Source organism: Ictidomys tridecemlineatus, chromosome 12, assembly GCF_052094955.1.
Source record: "Ictidomys tridecemlineatus isolate mIctTri1 chromosome 12, mIctTri1.hap1, whole genome shotgun sequence".
NCBI lineage: Eukaryota > Metazoa > Chordata > Mammalia > Rodentia > Sciuridae > Ictidomys > Ictidomys tridecemlineatus.
Genome location: NC_135488.1, coordinates 100,395,503 through 100,417,296, shown reverse-complemented (window position 1 = coordinate 100,417,296; position 21,794 = coordinate 100,395,503). Strand labels below are relative to the sequence as shown.

The 21,794-nt window shown below is 39.4% G+C and overlaps 1 protein-coding gene across 4 annotated transcripts in view; it reads right to left on the bottom strand.

The window, feature by feature from the left end:
* The window catches only part of Ift172 (intraflagellar transport 172), a 36,857-nt gene that overhangs the window by 13,267 nt on the left and 1,796 nt on the right, over positions 1 to 21,794 (bottom strand). For 2 of the 4 annotated variants that reach the window (XM_040271512.2, XM_005322517.4), the window contains exons 2-23: positions 19,934 to 20,077; positions 19,618 to 19,730; positions 18,855 to 18,894; positions 18,504 to 18,569; positions 18,211 to 18,290; positions 17,924 to 18,011; positions 16,958 to 17,172; positions 15,929 to 16,052; positions 15,418 to 15,513; positions 13,774 to 13,935; positions 13,377 to 13,430; positions 13,094 to 13,197; positions 12,838 to 12,923; positions 9,387 to 9,499; positions 8,131 to 8,298; positions 4,172 to 4,308; positions 3,893 to 4,000; positions 2,019 to 2,103; positions 1,693 to 1,785; positions 932 to 1,009; positions 256 to 504; positions 64 to 142 (exon numbers count right to left, since the gene is read on the bottom strand). In XM_040271512.2, coding sequence (XP_040127446.2) covers positions 64 to 142; positions 256 to 504; positions 932 to 1,009; positions 1,693 to 1,785; positions 2,019 to 2,103; positions 3,893 to 4,000; positions 4,172 to 4,308; positions 8,131 to 8,298; positions 9,387 to 9,499; positions 12,838 to 12,923; positions 13,094 to 13,197; positions 13,377 to 13,430; positions 13,774 to 13,935; positions 15,418 to 15,513; positions 15,929 to 16,052; positions 16,958 to 17,172; positions 17,924 to 18,011; positions 18,211 to 18,290; positions 18,504 to 18,569; positions 18,855 to 18,894; positions 19,618 to 19,730; positions 19,934 to 20,077 — 2,482 coding nt within the window. Of the gene's footprint in view, positions 1 to 63; positions 143 to 255; positions 505 to 931; positions 1,010 to 1,692; positions 1,786 to 2,018; positions 2,104 to 3,892; positions 4,001 to 4,171; positions 4,309 to 8,130; positions 8,299 to 9,386; positions 9,500 to 12,837; positions 12,924 to 13,093; positions 13,198 to 13,376; positions 13,431 to 13,773; positions 13,967 to 15,417; positions 15,514 to 15,928; positions 16,053 to 16,957; positions 17,173 to 17,923; positions 18,012 to 18,210; positions 18,291 to 18,503; positions 18,570 to 18,854; positions 18,895 to 19,617; positions 19,731 to 19,933; positions 20,078 to 21,794 lie in introns of those variants that run through there. The other 2 variants (XM_078029487.1, XM_013357399.4) reach the window with 2 other exon arrangements.

Below are 21,794 nucleotides of genomic sequence, written 5' to 3'. Positions count from 1 at the left end.
CTCCAAAAGAGGTGCAGGAAACTGGGTGAGCACAAGTGTACAACAGTAAGGGACAGCTTATACCTTTCATGAATGCATTGCCTTTACAGTAGCACTCAAGGGCCCGCTGTGGATTTCGAATCTTCTCAAAGAGGTCACCTGCCTATTAACACATAGGAATGTGTTAATAGAAGGAATGCACCCCAAGACTCCTCTGGGTGGGAAATGTGTACACAGTGCAAATGATAAGGTCTAGGAAAAGGAAATCAGCCCTACCCTTTCATAGAGCTCCCCCTTGATGAGAGCTGTGGTGATGTGCTCCACCAACTCTGTGTTGGCCAGTAGCTCCTCCCGGGTCAGTACCAACCGAGCAGCTTTGGCAGGAAGCCCAGCTTTGAGGTAGAGGCTGATGGCTGCTAGTCCATCCCCTTGGCTTTCCTGAAGTTCACCGGCTCGCTCCTCTTGCTGTGTGTCCATCAGCCACTGGTAGTAATCCCGACGTAGCTTCTCCAGGGCTGGGTGTCCCTGGATATATACAGAGGAAAACTAAAAGTCACATCCCTCCTTCTTTCCCTTCTGCTTTTCTTGCCTCCCCAGTCCTTCTGTAAAAGTGGAAATCTTCCTAAGTCACCCATATCTTTATTTGGGGGGTAGGGAGGATGGGGTACTTTGCCACTGAGCTACATCCTCAGCCTTTTTTGAGGCAGCGTCTCTCTAAGATGATGAGGCTGGCCTCAAATCTGCAATCCTCTTGCCTTAACCTCCCAAATGGCTGGCATTATAGGCATGAGCCACTGCACCCAGTTCCATAGGCCACCAGTATCTCAACTTCTTACCTTGTCGGGTCCCAGCCCCAACACTATTCTAGTTCCTACAGTCTCCCTGACAAAAGGAGGTTTCTGAAATTGGTGGGACCAAATTCTGAACAACTGTAGAGAAGACACAACAATACCTTAGCCTCAGCCACAGCAATACACTCATCCCAACGATGAAGCTCCTGGTACATGTCCATAGCCTCCTCAACCGCATTCTAGGGGAACCAGGCAGAAGAAGGGACACCAGAAAGATATGAGGGTCAAAAACCAGTGTTCCCTGGTCAGCCTGTTTAAGATGCCTGGCCACGAGGACTAAGAGCCTCACCCTTTACTTATTGAATAAACAGAGGTAGATTTCTCTTTCTCTCTCTTTGTTTTGTTTTTATTTGTTTGTTGTGGGGGTCAAACCTAGGACCTTGTGCTACTAAGCACATACTCTACCACTGAGCCACACTCCTAGCCCCAGAGTTGGATTTACTATGAAACTAAAAGAAACCTAAGTTTCTTGTTTTTTACAGGACTCCTTATTTCCACAAAATCTTCAAAGGCAATTTTTCTTAAAAGAGGGCTCCTAAAATTGTATAAGTTGGGGCCTCACAAAGCCTGACACTACTCTTGTACATAAGAATTGCAGAGAGAAGCTCTTGAATAGAGGGAACATTGTAGATTGTTATAAAAGGAAGAAGAAATTGAAGACCTAAGGAGGAAGTCTGTGAGATTAAAGACTAATACAAAAGAAGGAAATAAGGAAGGAGGAAAATTAATTCTATAACCCTCTAGAAGTTCTCCCTCAAACCTCTGGGGAATGCTAGTCAGTCAGTTCTCTTTCCTTCTCTGATTTTGCCTCCCCTTTCCCCCTTAGATTTTCTCTTCTGTCCTGTTCCTCTTTTCCTGTTACCTGTTCTAGAAAGATCATTTCAGCCAGTTTGTAGTTCTTCTCCAGCATGGCTAGACGTGCTCGGACCTGATAGAAATCTGTTCCTTCTCCACCCTGCAGGGAAAAAGAAGGTTTTGTCATTCTGTCTGTGTGGGTTGAGACAGAAAGGCAGAAAAGACACAGGATGATACACTTGAGGAGCAGTTCCAAAATGGTCCAATTGAGGGTAGAGGAGGGATGGACAGGGTGAAAGAAACTAGGGATAGCTAGAAAGTTAGGAATCACAGGAGTGAATATTAAGAAATCTCAGCTTGGGAAACTAAATGAGTCAAGAGAATAATACTTGCATATTCCCTGGACACCTGATCTGCAATCTCATTGGTCTCATGCAGGAACCGGGCTTTTGCTACATGGCCCAAAGCAGAAAAGCACCTACAGCATGGAGGCAATAATATTAACAGTAATGTTATCACACAACTATCAGTAAGCCACTGGTTCAGCAAATACACACTGAGCATCTACTATGTGCCAGGCACTCTTCTTGTCACTGGAGGCCCAATGGGGGAATAAGGAAGATGAAGGCCCTACTCTCAAGAAACTTCCATTCTAGTATAGACAAATAATAATAAGCAAAAAAACAAGGAAAACTTGAAAAGATGAAAAGTAAGAAACACCAGGGTGATTCTGTCATTAGTAACTGAGTGAATGATTGAAGTTGGTAGTCAGAGTCTGAGAAGCTAATTTTTGAGCTGATAATTGAGTATGAGAAAGAGCTAGTCATGGCAAGATGGGGAAAAATCATTTCAGGCAGAAGGAATGACTAGTGAAAAGGTCCCTAAGAATAAACATGGATGCCAGACTAATGGGCAAGTAGCTAACAGGCACAAGAAGAAAGCAGAGGCTGAATATTTGCAGGGCCACAGAAGTCTGGTCTGGTTTTTTTGTTTTGTTTTGTTCTTTATGGACAGCATCTTTATTTTGTTTGTTTGTTTATTTATTTTAGAATTTTTTTGGTAGTTGTAGATGGACAGAATGCCTTTATTTTATTTATTTATTTTTTATGTGATGCTGAGGACTGAACCCATTGTCTCACAAGTGCTAGGCCAGTGTTCTGTACTGAGTTATAGCCCCAACCCCAGGAGCCTGGGTTTTATACTAAGTATTAACAGTAAGCTAGTGGAAGGTCACAAAAATGACTACAATCTAACTTTTTTTTTTTAATTTTTTATGGTACTGAGATTGAATCCAGGGGTGCTCTATACATGAACTATATCCCCAATCCTTTTTTATTTTATTTATTTTTTTTTTTGAAGCAGGGTCTCACTAAGTTTCTGAGGCTGGCCTTGAACTTGTGATCCTTATGCCTCAGTCTTCCTAAGTTGTGGGATTAGAGGAGTGTGCCATTATACCCAGCTAACTTATGTTTTAAAAACAAAATTACCTCATCTGCAGTAGAATCAGTGAATTGTAGGGGTCCAAGACTAGTATCAGTGAGGCTCATTAAGAATCTTCATAATACTGCAGACAGAAAATGGCAGTGGTCTGCACTAGGGGCAGGTAGTAGGGCTGGACCAGATATCAGATATATCAGGATATATTTTGAAGACTGAGTCCTTAAACTTGCTCAGAGTCTATGGGGGTAATGGGGAAAAAGGGATCAATGATGGTTCCTAGCCAAAATAGCAGCTGACATTTATTGAGCACTATAAGCTCTTTGCAAGATTCTTTCATTTGTTCTGCCATTACCATTCTTCTTTGCCATCCTATGAGGTAAATATTATTATTATTTCTATTTGACATAGAGAAAAATAAAGCACAGGTTTTGAAAGGGTAAATAACCTCTCTAAGGTTACATAAGCTGGTAAGTGGAAGGGAGGTTTGAACTCAAGGAGGCTAGAATCTAAAGTCTTATTATCTCCTCTCCTGGAACATCAACATACATGGGACTGAAGGGTTTTGAGTGTTAAAAACTTAAGGGGAATCTAGTTGCAAGAAGGGGAAGCAAAAATAATAAAAGGTATTCCCTTATGATCTAGAATAGGAGGATGTTGGGAATAAATGTCCCACAGAAGGGCTCTCGTACTTGTTGGCAACAGAAAGAGAAGCAGTGCCTACACACTGGGCAGGAGCAGCCCATGGGTAAACTGCTCATGGGGTCAGTCCCTATGAACCCCATATCAGGCTAGCTGCCAGGCACCTCAGTTCTACACATCTGCATTACCTCTCAGCAATGTGTAGCTGCCTTGCCTCTAGGGCCAGTTTACTCAAGGTTTTCCACATTGCCTCTGTTTCTGGGGTCATTTCCAGGGTCTCCAAGAAGGCTGTTGCCCTGGAGAGAAAAGAAAACACAGGATAAGGAAGGAGGGCAGGATCTAGAAGACACAGAGGAATACTGGTGCTGGGGCATAGGGAGGGAAGAGGCCAGGTTATTATTTACCCTATTTACCCTTCTCAGACCCAGACTCTCCCACTACCACATTAGTTATCAGCAGCCTCTTACCGGGTGTAATTGCCATCATCAATTGCTGTTCCAAACTCAATAAGGCCCTCATCCAGCGTGTAGGCAACGGTAGTCACACCTTCTGTCACCATCACCTCTGTCTTTCCCCCGCCCCGCTCCAGACCTATAACATCTCCCTGTAAAAGTTCATAGCCCCATCCCCCCAAATTCCAGGTTAGTGTTTCCATCAAATCAACTGCAGAACAGACCCACCCTCACCCAATTGTAGTGCTCCCACGTGGAGGGAATTATACTTGTCCTTATTTTCCTAATCTTTTAGTTTCTACCAATCAGATAAAAATGCCTTATCTATGCAGTATCAAAAGTATCAAAGTGCACTCACAGATGCAACAGCACCAAAGCAAAGTCTGGAGGTAAGACTAAGTATGGTATCTGCTTCTTTAGCAATACCACAGACTAGGTATTCTTTTTTATTTTTCGTACCAGAGATTGAACCCAGGGGTGCCTAACTATCCCCAGTTATTTTTCTTTTTATTTTTTATATTGAAACAGGGTCTTGCTAAGTTGCTTAGGGCCTCAGTACATTGCTGATGTTGGCTTTGAACTTGCAATCCTCCTGTCTCAGCCTCCCAAGCCATTGGGAATATAGGTGTGTACCATCATACCTGGCTTGAAATATACTTTTAATGGAATATAGTTCTTAATGCATTGTTGAGTTCACCTGAAGAAATCACTAAGAATATTCCCTACCTGTATCCTACCTAACCCTCTCAAAAAGAGATCAGACAGGAAAACAAAATTTGATATGATAAAAGTCTGAGCAGGAATAATGGAAACTGAGCAAGGGGGAAAGTGAAGTTGCTCTGAAGGCAAACACAGTATCAGGAAAATAAAACAAGAGCCCTTCAGTGGAACATGAAAGCTGAAAGAGACCTCTCCTTAAAAGTGGGGTCACTCTTTAGTGAAGGCAACAAAACCAAGTGATCAGATAATTAACATGCTGATTCCTGCAAAAGCAAATGTGAATTATTTCTCGTAGAAAACATGTCCATGAGTCCAAAAACTTGTCTCAAAGTCCCAAAAGATTACACTGAATACATGAGCTCACAACTAAAATATCACCAAAATACAAAAAAAAATTATGAAAGAGCAAATGGTAATTAAATAGCAGTTTTAGACCTTCAAGAATTTTAGATATTAAAAATAGCAGTTATAGATAATGCATTGAAAAATTTTTTTAAAAAGTTACAGATTATAAAATAATTATGAACTAAGTATGAAATGCTTAAAGACCTAAAAGACAGAATGGAAAATTAAGCAAGAAATATGAGACTAATGCTAGATATGGTGGTGCACACCTATAATCCCAGCAACTCAGGAGGCTGAGGCAGAAGCACTGCAAATTCAAAGCCAGTCTCAGCAATTTAGTGAGGCCCTAAAAAACTTAGATCCTTTCTCAAAATAAAAAACAAAAAGGGATGGGGATCTAGCTCAGTTATAAAGTGCCCATAGGTTCAATTCCCAGTTTTAAAAAATAGAAATAAGAGACTATCAAAATAGTAAGGCATATTAGAGAAAGAACCAAACAAAATTTTATAAAATATTTAACTTCTGAAGTAAAACTTCAATAGATGGTTTATAACAAATTAGACAAGAATGAAAAGTGCATTAAAGAACTGAAAGGTGGGTAGGTCTTAAGAAATTATCCAGAATGTAGCATGAAGCTACATTCAGAAGAAAGGAACTATGAAAGAGAAGTTAAAAAAGCAAAAAAGATAGAATAAGAAGTCTAACATATGCCCAATAAGAGTGCTGATAAAGAGACTAGAGAAAGGGACAGAAGAAGCAGTGTTTGAAGAGATAATAGCTAAGAAATTTCTAAGACTGATGGATAAAAATACAAATATTCACAAATACAGGAAGCACAATATATATCAAGCAGAATTAATTTTTTAATAATTTATATCTAGGTGACTCAGCAAGTAGAGCTTGTACTTAGCATGAACAAGACCCTGAATTCAATCCCCAGCACTGTGGGGAAAAAAATTATATTTAGCTGGGTGTGGGGTGCATGCATGTAGTCATAGGTGGATCACTTGAGCCCAGGGATTTGAGTTTAACCTGGGCAATATAATGAGACTCTGCCTCAAAAAAAGAGAGGAGCATGGTGGCACATGCCTGTAATCTCAGAAACTTGGGAGGCTGAAGCAAGAGGATCACAAATTCAAAGCTAGCCTCAGAAAATCAGAGAGGGGCTGGGGATGTGGCTCAAACGGTAGTGCGCTCGCCTGGCATGTGTGCGGCCCGGGTTCAATCCTCAGCACCACATACAAAGATGTTGTCTGCCGAAAACTAAAAAATAAATAAATATTAAAAAATTAAAAAAAAAAAAAAAGAAAATCAGAGAGGCCCTATCTCAAGATCAAAATAAAAAGAGTTGGAGAAATATCTCAGTAGCAATGCATCAAATTCAATCCCCAGTAACATCCCCCCACACACACAAAATAATAATAAAATAAAATAATAAAAAGGGCTGGGGATTTACTCAGTGATACAGCACCTTAGGGTCTATCCCTACTACTGCAAAAGACAGTAGGAGAGAAAAAATTTGTATCTAGAGACGCTGTAGTGAAACTTCAAAATACCTAAGAAAAATAAATAGAAGATTTTAAAAGCAACTAAAGAGGGGCTGGGACTATAGCTCAGTGGTGGAGCATTTGCCTACCTTGTGTGAGGCACTGGATTTGATCCTCAGCACCACATAATAAATAAATAAATAAATAAAAGTCCATCTACAACTTAAAAAAAAAAAAAAGCAACTAAAGAGAAAAAACAGATCACCTATGCAGAAAGGGCTGCTAATAAATCTGTCAGAATGACAATGGAAGTCAATCATTGGGATAACATACAGAAAAGGTTAAGAAAACTTAGAACTGTCAACCTAGAGTTGGGTACTGAGTCCAAGTGTCTTTTCCGAATAAAAACGAAATAAAAACATTTTCAGATAATAAAAAACTGAGTACTTCTCATTTTTTAAAAATTTCTTGTCTTTTGCTAAAGAAATTTTCACAAATTTCTAAATGATATTCTTTAAGAAGAAAAATAATTCCAGAGGGCAGACTGGTACTGCAAAAAAAAAAAAAGGTGAACACAAGAAACTGATACCAGGATGATACATCTATATTCTACCTGTACAGATAATGTCTAATTTGGGGATAAAAAAAAAGATTAGAACTAAAATACTGGACAATAATTGCAAAAGCAGGATAGGTTGAAGTTAAAGCCTTTTAAAGTCCTTGCATTATTTTCAGGGGAGAGAGGGTTACATGCTGATTAATTTGAGACTTTAGTGCTGATTAACTTTATACTTTCAAGGGTAATTTCTAAACCTCAAAGTGAAAAAAGCGTATTTTTTTTTAAAAAGACAAATTTTAGATTTCAGTCTGAAATGAGGCAACAAAGTAGAAAAACAGAGAGACAGAAAAAGAACCAAAACAAAGCATCAAGTCTCTATCCACACTCACACCATCATACATATTAGCCTAGCACAGGGTCCCATGTCTCTTCTCTGTTCTCATAGATTCCTCTCAGATTTTGAAAGATTACTGTGTGTGTATGATGTTTTGACGGGACAGCAAAGAGAGTTTTACTAGCAATCTGAGATAGAAAGGAATTCTGATGACTTAAAACATTGAATGCACACTAAGGCAACAGCATAGAGCCACCCTTCCCACCAGGGATCTATCTTCCAGCCTAGAGAGAACTCAGTGAAATCCCAAGTCCACTATAATGAGGAACCGTATACAAAGGGTCTAATATAATATCAGGAAACTGAATAAGGATAGTTTTGGAAGCCAGTCCATTAATGGGGATACCTGCCAACTGCATCAGAGATTATGGATGGTGGGCAGAGAAAACCAAGTAATCTTTATAGTCTCCTCAGGGCTCTAATTAATAAGCCTGACATAATGTCTGAGGTTCCCTTAGTGTCAACATACCCTGATAGAGGACATGGTAACCCTCTCAGGTGCCTCAATGTTGTACCACACACACAAGCTGTTTCGGTTCTGGGCTACCAGCACATCACTCCCAGGAACCCACTGCACATAGGAGCAGAAGTTGAGGATCATTGTCTTAGTGCAGCTTTCAATATCATACAGATGCAACTGAAAAAGGAAGAGGCAGACAGTTAGAAGGGGCTATAGGGGAATCTTTTTCCCTTATGATAAAATGATCTGACCTACCAGTCAGGTACATGCTGAATTTCAAAGTTTATTGATCTACCCCTTAAAGTTTATGCTGAATTTGTATATCTTGACTCTGGCCAAATAAGAGATGACCAAAACAGTAAAGATATACATCTAAGGAGTTAAGTTAGGTGAAGATCAGATTTTCATTCTCAGAATAACTCTGGGCCAGAATTACCAAAAGGAAGGACACCAGACAAATTAGGTGATATGGAAATTTGTAATGTGACTTTCACTGAAATCAACAATCACTAGATTGTTTCTTTGACTCTAAGGTTGAATTCCTTGGTGATGTCATCCAAATATACATACACACATACATAAGCGCGCGCGCGCGCGCGTGTGTGTATGCGTGCGTGCGTGTTTTATATATTTTTTAAATTCCAGGGATCGAACCCAGGGGTGCTTAACCAATGAGTCACATTCCTTCTATATTTTGAGACAGGGTCTCCCTGAGATGCTTAGGGCCTTGCTAAGTCACTAAGTTGCTGAATCTGGCTTTGAACTTTCAATACTCCTGCCTCAGCTTCCACAGACACTGGGATTATAGGTGTGCACAATCGCACCCTGCTGGTAACATCATATTGAGAGGAGAATCAATAAGGGATTAGGAGGAGACTCAAGCCAGCTTCAATGTCTTCAGGAACGTGTGGCTGAAGAGCACTGGAGCAGCAAATCTGGGCAAAGATCAGCTAGGCACCAGAAGGAGGAAAGCAGACAGGGAGGTTTCATGAAGACATAAACTTCTGACTAGTAAGAGAGAAATCAGCTCTCAAACTCCCCTCTTGATTTGGTTACCATCATAATACAGTCTCCTCGAGGGTAATACAGGATAGTCTGTGATTCTAAATACAGAGAATATTGATTCCTCTATACCTTTTGCTATGCTAATGGCAAACAGAACAAAGAAATTATGCCCCATCTTGCCCCCACCCAACCCTGGAAACAGCTTATCTCACACCCTCTATGGGCCAGCCAAGTCCTAAAGCCAAAGTAACCCTTCTCACACGAAGTTTCCGGTCCCTGAAGAGGAGTTTGTGCCCAGTTTCATTAAGTTCCAGCCAATCCACACGGCTCTCATGGCTGATGGTACCAATGTTATAACCACCAATCAGATCCACTATAGAGTAAAGGAGAGAGAGGTAAGAAAGATTCCGCATAGTAATATACCAGGCAAGAGGTAGTAGGTAAAGGTCTGGTCTTAAAATCATATGTTGGGCTTTAAGAATGTTACATCATGGCTGGGGCTGGGGCTCAGTGGTAACGCTTGCCTCGAATGTGTGAGGCACTGGGTTCCATCCTCAGCACCACATAAAAATAGATAAATAAAGATATTAAGACATATATATATATATATATATATATATATATACACACACACACACACATACATATATAGATACATACATACATATATGTGTGTGTGTGTGTGTGTGTTAAAAAGAGAGAATGTTACATCAGTCTACAGTGTGTCACAAAGAAATGGAAATAACCAATACAGTAAATTGTGCTAGGATGCTTGAAAAATTATCTTATCTAGTATTGTAGATGGTTTTGTTTCACTCTATAGTTCACTCAAAAGGTCCAGATCTATCAAGGAATGTGATTCCTCTCTGGAACTCCTGCATTTTGCCTCATGAGATCAGAACTACTGTATAAGCAGTTTCTACTACTTATGAAATCCTTTGGAAGGCAGCACTGAGCACATTAAGGATGAGCCAGTTTTTGTATACCAGTGAGAAAAAGCTAATGAATGAAATGATGACCAGATTTGCTCCAACAAGTTACTTGCACATTTGTGTGCCTATGGTATAAGAGCTCTGAAGGGTAAAGAATGGGAAAAACACACAGACAAAAGTAGGAGAAGCCTGTGACTAAAGTTAGGCTGCTCAGTGCAGAGGATTAATATTTTAGTTTTATCTGAGTATTACAAACAATATTAAAAAAAATGATCACACCTAAGGCAGACCACTCAGGGTTGGCTGAGACGCTTTCAGAGTCTCCTGATCAAAGCCATTCACATCTCCTACTGATATACATTATTAATGAGCAATGTGCCTGCTTTTGTTACATAAAAAGACCAAATGTCAGCTAATGTATATATTTTTTTTTTTTTTTTTTTAGTGAGAGAGGGGGGAGAGAGAGAGAGAGAGAGAGAGAGAGAGAGAGAGAGAGAGAGAATTTTTTTAACATTTATTGTTTAGTTCTCGGCGGACACAGCATCTTTGTTGGTATGTGGTGCTGAGGATCGAACCCGGGCCGCACGCACGCCAGGCGAGCGCGCTACCGCTTGAGCCACATCTCCAGCCCTCAGCTAATGTATATTAATGGGAAGATCAATTTAAAGGAAATTTTCTTTTAATTAAAAATCAAAATAATGAAGTCATGTTTTAATGCCCCAAATACAAGTAAATCATAGAATGATAGAACTTCATGAACCCTGATATCGTATACAAATTATCGTGTACATAAATTTTTCTCATAGAGGGTCATTATTTTATTAAACACTCAAAGGGGCTGGTGACCCAAATATGTAATAGAAGAACTATGTTGTTCTACATACATTGACAATGAGAACTAAAGAGTGACTGGACTTCTATAAAGTCTCATAGCTTATTATTGTCACTAGAATATTGGGCCTCTTGAACTACATTATTGTTTCCATTATAGATATTTATATTTCTGAGCTCAGGAAGCTGATGTGAAATATTCATGAAATGTAAAACTACCTTATGAATAGGCCCACATGTATATGGAAACTTGATTTATGAGAGAAATGGCATTACAAATTAGTGGGTGAAAAATGGACTTTCAATAAATGGTTAAACATATGGAAAAAAACAAAATTAAATCTACCCACATTATATATAAAAATAAATTCCAGGTGGAAAGCAGAATTTAAAAATCTTAAAATACAGGAGGGAATAGGGAAGAATTTCGTAAATAGGACCTCAAAAATCACAAACTATTTTTTTAAAGTGATCAAATAGACTACATTAAAAGTGTCTGAACGCTAAAACACTCAAAGGAGAAGAAAAACAAGCCACAGTGCAGACAAGATATCTGCAATGCAAATAACCATCAAGGGTTACATATGCATATTCAAAGAACTTAAAAATCATTAAGGAAGAGACAACTTGATTTTAAAAATGGATAAGGGATAGGAACTGGCAGTTCACAGACAAAGAAATCCAAGTGATCAGTAAATAAATGAAATTAATAGAAGGAGATATTGTTTCATATACAGCAATGAGCCAAGTTATGAAGTCAGGCAATTTCAGTATTGGGGAAGAGACTGAACAATGGCAATTCTAATTGCCAGGGTGAGAATACATTGGTACAATCTATTTGGAGAGCAATTTGGAAATATTTAGTGAGTGAAGATACATCTCCTCTATGATTCAGCAATTCCATTCTAGGTATAGATCTTAAAGAATTGAATCACTGTAATAGTGAAAAATCAACAACTTAAATGCTCAACAATAAGAGAAGAGATAAAAGATATAAGGCAAATGTAACAAAATGTTAGGATTTGACAGAACTGGGTATGGGTAAATAAGTAATAATATCATTACTATTAATAGCTAACACTTTTATGTGCTTATTGTACATCAGTCTGAGTATTTTTCATATGAAGTAGGCACTATTTTTGTCCCCATTATTGGATAAGGAAGTTGAGGGACAAAATGGTTAAGTAACTTAGGTAAGATAACACAGGTAGCAAACAGAGAAGTGGGATGGTTTGATTCCAGAGCCCCATTCTTAAATATATATTGTATAGGTACGTTATCCTCAAATTATTGAGACATTTCATGACAAAAAAATATAAAGTAAGATTTATAATTGCAAAATATAAAAATATAAAGTAAGGTTTATAATTGCAAACACTTGTGAAATGCAAAAAAATTTCTGTCATTATTAGTCACATGGCAAACTATAAAAAAAAAATATATATATATATAAGGACTTTTCCAGTTCTAAAAAGTCTATGATTTTGGGGCTGGGATTGTGGCTCAGAGTGAGAGCGTTCACCTTGCATGCATGAGGCACTGGGTTCTGTCCTCAGCACCACATAAAAATAAAAATAAAGATATTTTGTCCACTATAACTAAAAAAATAAATATTAAAAGAAAGTTTATGATTCTGTAAAGTCTAAACAGGAAAACTTATAAATTTTCTAATAGTTCTTCTTTCCAATTTGCAGGTTCTAAGATATATCTCTAGAGAACACAATAGTTATATGGGCAGGTTTATGCAATAAGTACCCAATTGTGTACATCTAGACAAGGTATAGAGACACACATATGGACTCAAACATTTCACACAATCTCTGTAAGAATGGGATTACATATTTACCTGGTGCCTTTGACTCCTGGATTCTCCACTGAATACAATCCTGTGATATGGAAGTGTAATACAAACATCTCTTTTGTTGTTAAAAGTATGATAGAATCTTACCTATAGCAATAGTCTTAATATCAACAAGATAAGCCAGTTTCTTATTATCTTCCATTCCTCGCTGGTGCCTCTCATTAATACGGACACTGAAACATAAGAGGTGAAGTAAAGCAAAATGGGCTTAGTTGGGGATTTTATTGAAGCCTTTGAAGTACCACATGGGATGGTTTTTAGAGTAACCCGAGGACACAGAATTTAGAAGTCTAAAAGAAATCCTTTTGGCTTGTTAAGTATTCAAAGAACCTCATGAGATTACCTGATGAGGTGAGGGTTCATGAATTCAGTGCGTACAGAACCTAAGGTGTCATTACTCCCATATTCTACCAGGGTTAGCTCTCCAGCATTGAAGATCATGCAAACCTGGGAAGAATGGGAAAGGAAGCATGAAGAAAAACAGTGGAATTAGGTGTACTGTATTCACAGTGACTCCCATTTTTCTCCTTGCTATCTTACTATCCCTTGTCACTTGCCCTTCTTCTGACACAGGAGCTAGAAGGGGGCTAATCAAGATGGTAACAGTGAAATCAAGCTCTACTCACATTCTCATTTTCAAAGAAATATTTCTCATTGCCACCAGATCCCTGCCAGGCTACCTGTGAAGTGGAGGAGAAGACATAAGAATGTAGATAATTATCCAAGGTGAGGCTGAAAGAATGACAGATGGGAAGCAGGGAGGTCAAATTTAGAGAGGCTTTGGAACCATGCAAAAGATGCTTTGTCAGATTTTGCTTTGGTACCTATGTTTCTGAGAAATGGCATAAAAACAGTCCAACCATGGAGATTCTTAATCACTCCAGAATTCTAAACCTCTCATTCCTGAAACCAGGTCCCCAGAATATTAGAGCTTCCTGAGGAGTTCCTACCCCAAGGGCCCTGGTCCACAGGAGTAAAAAGCCAAGATGCCCCATTACCCACCCTTCCATTCTTGGTTCCTACCTCACTGAGGCGATTAGTGTTCAGGTCTCCCAGAAGCAGTGTGTCTGACGTGTGAGCCACCAAGTAACGCTCCTTTCCCAGGATTTTCACTTCTTCCACCTCATAGCCATAGTGTGACTTGAGCACCACCCGTGTTCCTGATGATAGGTTCTTCACAATCACCTTGGTAAGGGACAGGTCCGAGCTCCTTAGGCTTCCCCAGGCCAAAAGAGGTGTGAATGTGTTGTGGTCTTTGCCCACCTCCATAGTGCTGAACATAGCTAATACCTTATTTCTTCACCTGGCCTAGGACATTGTTGGCAATGATGATACCTTACATTGACACAGAGCTTTAATATTCATGAAATGCTTTCATATATTATCTCTTTTGCTACTCATAATACATACAATTCTGAAAGTTCCATTGGGTAAAACCAATCACTATGTTTATATAGCATTTTGTGGAAACTTTTATAAGAGTTTGAGAGTACTGTACTATATTCTCATGTAATAAGTTATAAGAGAGTACTGTATTACTTATTATCATTATTAGGTACTGGGACTTTAACTCATGGGCACTTTACCACTGAGTCACATCCCCAGCCCTTTATATATTTTTTTAAATAGCTGTGGATGGACATGCCTTTATTTTGTTTATTTTTTTATGTGATGCTGAGGATTGAACCCAGTGCCTCACACATGTGAAGCAAGCGTGCTCTGCCACTGAGCAACAGCCCCAGTCCTTATTTTTTATTTTGAGACAGAGTCTTGCTAAGTTGCTAAGGGAGTCTTCAAACTTGCAATCCTCCTGCCTCAGTCTCTTGAGTTGCTGAGATTATGAGTGTATGCCACTGTGTCCAGCATGTACTTTTTTTAATATTATTTTTTGATACATGTCCTTTGCTATAATGATTTTTTTTGAAAGGCTAAAGAATTGCTAACATTTTGGCACATACTATCACTTAGCCTTCATATATATATATACATATATATATATATATTATATATATATATAATATTTATTTAGTTAGTTGTAGATGGATGCAACACCTTTATTTATTTATTTTTTATATGGTGCTTAGGTTCAAACCCAGTGCCTCACAAATGCCAACCAAAGTGCTCTATCCCTGAGCTACAACCAGCCTACAATGATCTCTTTAAGAGAAGATATCTTACAGATAATTATATTTATATTCTCAATGCCTAATGGTGCTAATACATAGGATAGAAAGAATAAAATGTTTCTAGAGACACTAAAAGAAAGAGGGAACCAGTGAATAATAAATGAAGGAAAGAACAGAGGTAAGGAGAAAAGTAGGCTGGGGAACTACAAATTAACTTGCAACATCATATATGAGCATTCATGGGTCCTAAAACAACAGAGTTTACTTGCCCAGTTTATAGTGGATAGGCAGCAACATTTTAAACAAGGAAGATGGAACTGGCAATCTCTGTACTTCTTAAGCCTGGTGATTAAACCTCTTCTTACAATATGGTGGTGGGAGAACTATAGCAGGAAGGTTGCTAGTGAGTTTCCCTGACACATTCTATCCCTCAGAATAGCTCTGCCAGATGAGTGAAGCTTAAATTTGACACTGTGGTTGTGGCTAGCAAGCAGGGAAGTATTAAAAAGGTGAAAGAGTCAAGCAAGATCTTGGTGTTCACCTGGCTAGGTCCCACATATGTTAACTCGAACTTGTTCTTGTAAATACTCCTTCGAAGACAGCAGTCAAACTGTTCCACCCCACCACAGAGTGTGCCCTAGAAAGGAAAGTGACAGCATAAAATGTAAGACACACAGTACACTGGCATGGAGAGGCTATCTAGAGACATCCCCCAAATCTATGCTTTAAAATCTAGAAAAGAGTTGTTATAAAAGGGTTGGTGTGTTTCAGAAGTCCAGAAGAAAAGAGGCAGCAAACACAGGCCTCGAGGACATCATACATGCATGGAATAATGAGGGAGAAATAAGTCCTGCCTACCAAACTCTGTCCTTTGGAGCCTCTGAAAAAGGATATATCTCCCTCTCTTGGCTTTAACACCAGATTTTTAGATTGGAATCAAAAGGAAAGACGAGATTCTCTAGTGCCAAGGGAGAGTGTTTTAGGGTAGGCAGGATTTTTTTCCCTAGTTTGGAGAAAGTCACCAATCCAGAAAGGGGCTACTAGTAACATACTGCACAAAGTCTTGAGCCATCCCGCTTCCAGGCCAAGGCAGTGACAGTGTACAAATTGGCAATCTCCTTGGGCTTGGCTTCTTCCCAGATGCTTCTTCGAGGGCTCCAGTTGAGTACCCGAAGTCTGAAATGAAGTATGTGACTTTTAGAAGAGATGAACATTGAGCAAAAGAGTGAAAATAAACTAGTAACTGAAGGAAATCAATCTTGCTATATTAGAGAAGAAAGGAAATCAGAGAATAGACAAGCTAGGCAGTTTACTGAGGGAGGACAAAAAAGTGGTAAAGGAAGTTGGGAAAAATCAAGGCAAAATGTAATGGAATAAGAGTGATGGGAGTGGAGAAAACAACAGACGAGGATAGGTAAGAAAAATGAACAGTCAGTAGTACAGAAATATAAAAAGAGAATTGGAGAAATGGTAGGAGTAAGGGAAGAAAGAAAAGAATGTGAGGAGATACATACGATTGAAGGAGATAGAAACCAAGACTGACAAAGCCAGGGTAAATCATGCTCCCAAGAAGTGATTGGTCCCAGACCCTAGCTGTTTATCTAATGCTAACATTCACTATGTTCATTCATTCATTTCTTCATTCACCAAACATTGACTGTATATCCTGCACTAGATGCTAATCTAAGCACTGAAGATAAGAGGGTAAGTAATAAGCCCTTCTCTCAAGGATTCTTCATTATAGCCACAGACACAAACAATAAACTGTAATATAATGTGATAAACTTTAAGCCAGTGGTCTGAAAGGAGCAATGGCAACACAAAGAAATAGGAAATGATTCTGCTGTAGAATCCCAGGAAGAGGCACAGAGACAAAACACAAGAATGGTACATTTAGAAGTGCCAGTATGCCAAGGCATGGTAGAAACAGGAAGGGGGAAGAGCATGATTTATAATCTGAGAATCTCCTTCAAAATATACTTGATTCTGACTAGTCTTTTACTCTGGTTCAGAATAATTTGACTACAGCAGAGGGTTCACAGGAAAAGGAGGCAGAAGATGACATCAGAAAGCCGACCTACCTGTCATAACTTCCAAGCACAACGGACTGACCCCCAGGACTTGCTGCAGCTGTGGTGAACTCCCGCTCTTGAGGGTCACGGCTATAATCAAAAGTCTGCAGCACATGGCCTTCCTTTCCATAGGCCACAATCCTCCGATCACAGCCAGCAGCTACAATGCTGTTGGTGGCCCAAGCCAAGGCATAGGGTGGGCATGGGTGGTTAACCAACTTTCCCTAAGATAGAAGTAGAGGGTTCTGCCCTGAAAATTCCTCATTCTCAGTACCTCATAACCCACTTGACCATCCTACCCTGTAGAAATATTTCTTCCAACATTTTCCCATCCCAATACATCTTAATCCTGAAGATTCCACAAGTTACCTTTCTGTCTCACATATATACACACAACATATAAAGTTATGGCCTTGAGTTCTAGACCATATTCACAAAATAGTGACATGCTGGAGATCTCTAATATGCACCTAGTAAAGCCATATAAGGGAGATGTCTTACACATTAACCAATATAGTCTAGGCCCACAGAGAGCATATGGTTCCTCCTTTTTTTAGGAGGGCTAAATTTAGTTATTATATGAGTAATTTATAGGGTAAATGATTCAAACAATACTGAATTATACAGAGCAAAACATCCATGTTGTCCTTTTCTAAACAGTTAACTTTTTTATGAATTTATATATGTAAATGAGGATAATTTTCATTTTTCTTTCCCCTCAGAGTCTTTCTTTCCCTTTGTCTTAAGGTTCTCCACACCTGAATCATCCCTTCTTATAAATAATAAACTCCAGCTTTCTGAACATGATTTCTCTCTGTGGCCACATCCAACTCTTTCTCTCCCTGAGATCCTCAGATCTCATCCTCCAGCCTCTTCCCCTAGTGCTTCAATCTTAGTGCTTTAGATGTCCAGTCTCCTCTAGGAGGGCTCCTGAAACTTCCTTTAGTCCTATTCCAGGGCATCCTTTATTTATACCTGTGACTCTCCAGAGCCTTCATCATCAAAGAAATACCTAACGATGGTACCATCTGCATGACCAGAGAGAATCCCTTTCCCAGAGCAACTAAAAAACAAAGAGAGAAAAGGAGTAAAGGTAAGAAGTAGAGGAAGAGGTTATTCTGTCTCTCCAAGAAAGTTCTCTTCTCTGTCAAACCCTATTCTATATGTGGTTCCATATTTCACACTATAATCTCCCAATCTAGACCTCCAACAGCTTTATCCTGACATTTCCAAGCTCTCATGATATTCTCTTTCTTACTCACTTTGTTGTCAGTGACACAACATAAGAATCTGTTCCATAGATAGTAGATGATTTATTAGTTTTAGTGTTTGCTAAACGAACCTGAAAATGGAAGAATGGATACAAGTCTGGTTAGGCAACTTTCAATTTCACCCAGGCCCTAAGAAAAAAAGCAAAATGCACAAAACTGGTCCCTATGTATTCTCTACCCCCAACACACAACTTGGTCTGAAAGGAGAAAATGAATCATATTTCTCTTTCCAGACCCATTATCTCCACCTACCACTTCTCTCGTGTCTCCCTTCCCTCCTTTACCTTGCCTTCAGCCAGTCCAAAGACAATGATGTATTCTGCAGGCCACTGCAGACAAGTAACAGCACTCTATGTGAAAGAAATGGTGAAAAGGGTAACCCTGTTTGTGTGGCTTAGCACAACCTGGCCACCCCACCACACACTACCATCCTAGTCTTCCACAGGGAAGGAAAGAAGGGGACACGACTGGGCTCATAGAAGGAAAGTAAACGAGCTGCCAGGCAACCTTCATCCTTGCAGTAGGAAAAGTCATATTGACGTGTTATAAAATGCCAACTCCTGGTTACATTTACAAGCAGATATATCAATATGTTTTGCTCAAGTTAAGCTCCCAGGGACTGGTCTGAACTTTACCGTCTGGATGAACTTGTTGCAGATGACTTTCTTGTCACCCCTGCCAAATAAAATGAGAAAAACATTAAAAACCACTTGGATACTGGGTGAAGTATCGAAGTGACCCATACCTGTAATCCCAGCAACTTGGAGGCCGAGGCAGGACAATCATAAGTTCAAAGCCACCCTCAGCAACTTAGTGAGGCCCTAAGCAACTTAGTGAGGCCCTAAGCAACTTAGCAAGACCTTGTCTCAAAATAAAAATAAAAAGGGCTGGGGATTTGGCTCAGTGGTTAAGTGCCCCTGGGTTTGATCCTCAGTACCAAAAAAAACAACCAACCAACCAACCAAACAAAAAACAAAAAAACCCACCAAAAACCCACTTCCATATATAAATTGCCAAAAATGATGCTGAGGCAAGGAAGGAAAGACCAGATAACTTTCCTGGTCCTAGTGTATCCTGCCCCCCCTGGAGGACTTCTTAAAGGAGGCATGAGAGAGACCCTGAAAATCTCTAGAACAAACAGCAAAGAAAAAAACATCACACTGGGTGTCAGGATCTCATGGGGGACTTCTGGTGACCTTAGACTCATTACTCAGGATAGGATTGCAGAACACACGGGACAGACAAAGGTACTGAAGCAATAGCAACAGACTCCAGAAAATTTCTGCCTTCCATGCCTGGCTTTTGCTCTCCGTCCTCTCTATTCTTCCCCAACTGAGGCATTTTTCATGCCTTCCCTTTCTTTTCTGGGCCATCTCATGCCCCAATCTCTGCCCTCACCAGTCTTCTCCAATCTTGTAGACATAGATGATGTTGTCAGTTTGTCCTATGGCAATTTTAGTGGAATCAGGAGAAAAAGCCATGCCCTTTACCATATAGCTCTTCCTGCCATACTAAAAGTAAAAAGAAAAAGATAATGAGTATACATGAAAGAGATAAGGAGAAAATGTACATGTTTGCTCTAACAGGCTCGATTCATACTGAGAAAAAGAAGTGGAGGCCATTTCATAAGCCGATGGCTAGGAGGTAGGTTAAGAAGTTTTCCAGGTTTGTAAAGATACCTCAATGGGTTAAGGTACACACAAGTACTCTTCACCTTCATGTCAGCTGGTTTGGTGGAGAATTTATCTCTCCGCTCCCCATGTTCATCATACAGCAATACCACTCGGTCCACTGTGCAGACAGCAAATTTGGCATTGTTCTGGGACCAGGCCATGCAGGTCACCTTTGCAGCTCCATCCTGTAGAGCAAAGGGATTAAAAAAAAAAAAACAAAAAACAAAAAAAAACACCAGGTGCTAGTCTAGAATGCCAAAAGTGTTTCCCATTCCCTTAGTTTTATTATGATTTTGGTCCATTTTCTTCCCATCACAGTGTTTTCCTTAAAATAAAAAGACACATATGTTCCATTCTGGTTTCCAAGGCTGTCAGATCCTGGACAATGTGCTTTTTTTGTTTTAATGGATACAATACCTTTATTTTATTTTTATGTGATACTGAGGATTGAACCCAGTGCCTCACTAGTGCTAGGTAAGCACTCTACCACTGGGCTACACCCCCAGCCCCAGCAATGTGCTTTTAGACTCATAATACAAAACATTAAGTCACTTATACCAATCTATCCCTGCAATGGCCTCCTTGTTCCCTTATATCCCAGGACTGATACTGAAATAAATTTAATTGGTCTAATAAGTTTTAGTCTTTAGATACTTATTAAATTAATGTTTTTGAGCACCTACTGAGAAAAGTAAGACCCACCCAGCCCTAGGATCTCATAAGATGATATGAAATGGAAAAATCCCATAAGAGAAGTACATACAGAATGCAGTAAAAATTTGGAGAAGCCCAAGATAATTTTATGCTGAAGTGGTCAAAATTAACTTTGAAGAATGAATGCAGTTGAAAGGGAAATTACCTGGAATAGAATGAAGAGCATGAGCAAAGGTGAATTCTGGATGAGAAAAAGTAATTTAGTTTAGATGAATAGAAGAGACAAGGCAGGAAACAGACTGAGGCCAGATCAGAATGGATCTTTGAGGCCAGGCTAAGGAGTTTGAATTTATTTTGCAGTAAATGGAAAGACAGAGAAAGTTTTGGAATGGGAAGTTACATAATTAGAGTTGAGACTTAGGATGAGCAATGCCACTTTTCCCCTCCTTAACCACTCACTTCACAGAAGCCCAAGTTAGAAGTGACCAGCACCTAATGGATTATTCTTTTCATGTCTGACCCTCCCACCACCAGCTCTGGTCTTCTATTTTTCTATCCCTAAAGGTTTTCCTCCTTGAAATAAAAATTAAAATAGGGCTGGAGATATAGCTCAGTTGGTAGAGTGCTGAGTGCCTGGGTTCAATCCCCAGCACCACAAACAAAATAACCTAACTTTGGGGCTGGGGTTGTGACTAAGCAGTAGAATGCTTGCCTAGCACATGTGAGGTTCTGGGTTTGATCCTCAGTACCACATAAAGATAAATAAAATAAAGGTATTGTGCCCAGCTACAACTAAAAACAAAATTAAAATAATAGCTTCAATCCTGTTGTGATTAATTACATGGAATCTAGACCTCTGGCTTAACACATTGTCAATTTTTACTCCTAACCCACTTACATCCAATATTAGGCTTTTTTGACCAAACCCCAAAGTAGAGCCAGAAAATGGTTACACCACCCCCACCACCACTGTCATCCTCCAACTCTTCATTACATTAGGTTAGAAGTGCTGAGGACAATTCATCAACTTTGGCTGATTATCCTGCTCCATGGCTGTGCCTGATCCTGGGCATGTGGCCCTACCTGCATCATGACATCATCTTATTTTAAGAGATTGAAGGAGGAATCCATTTCCAATTTTTCCATTAGGACAAAGCAATTTTTAAACTATAGATTCTGGAGCAACTTACTGAGTAAGAAGTACAACTTTCTTTTTTTTTATTTTCCAAATGCCACATTCTCTGTGAA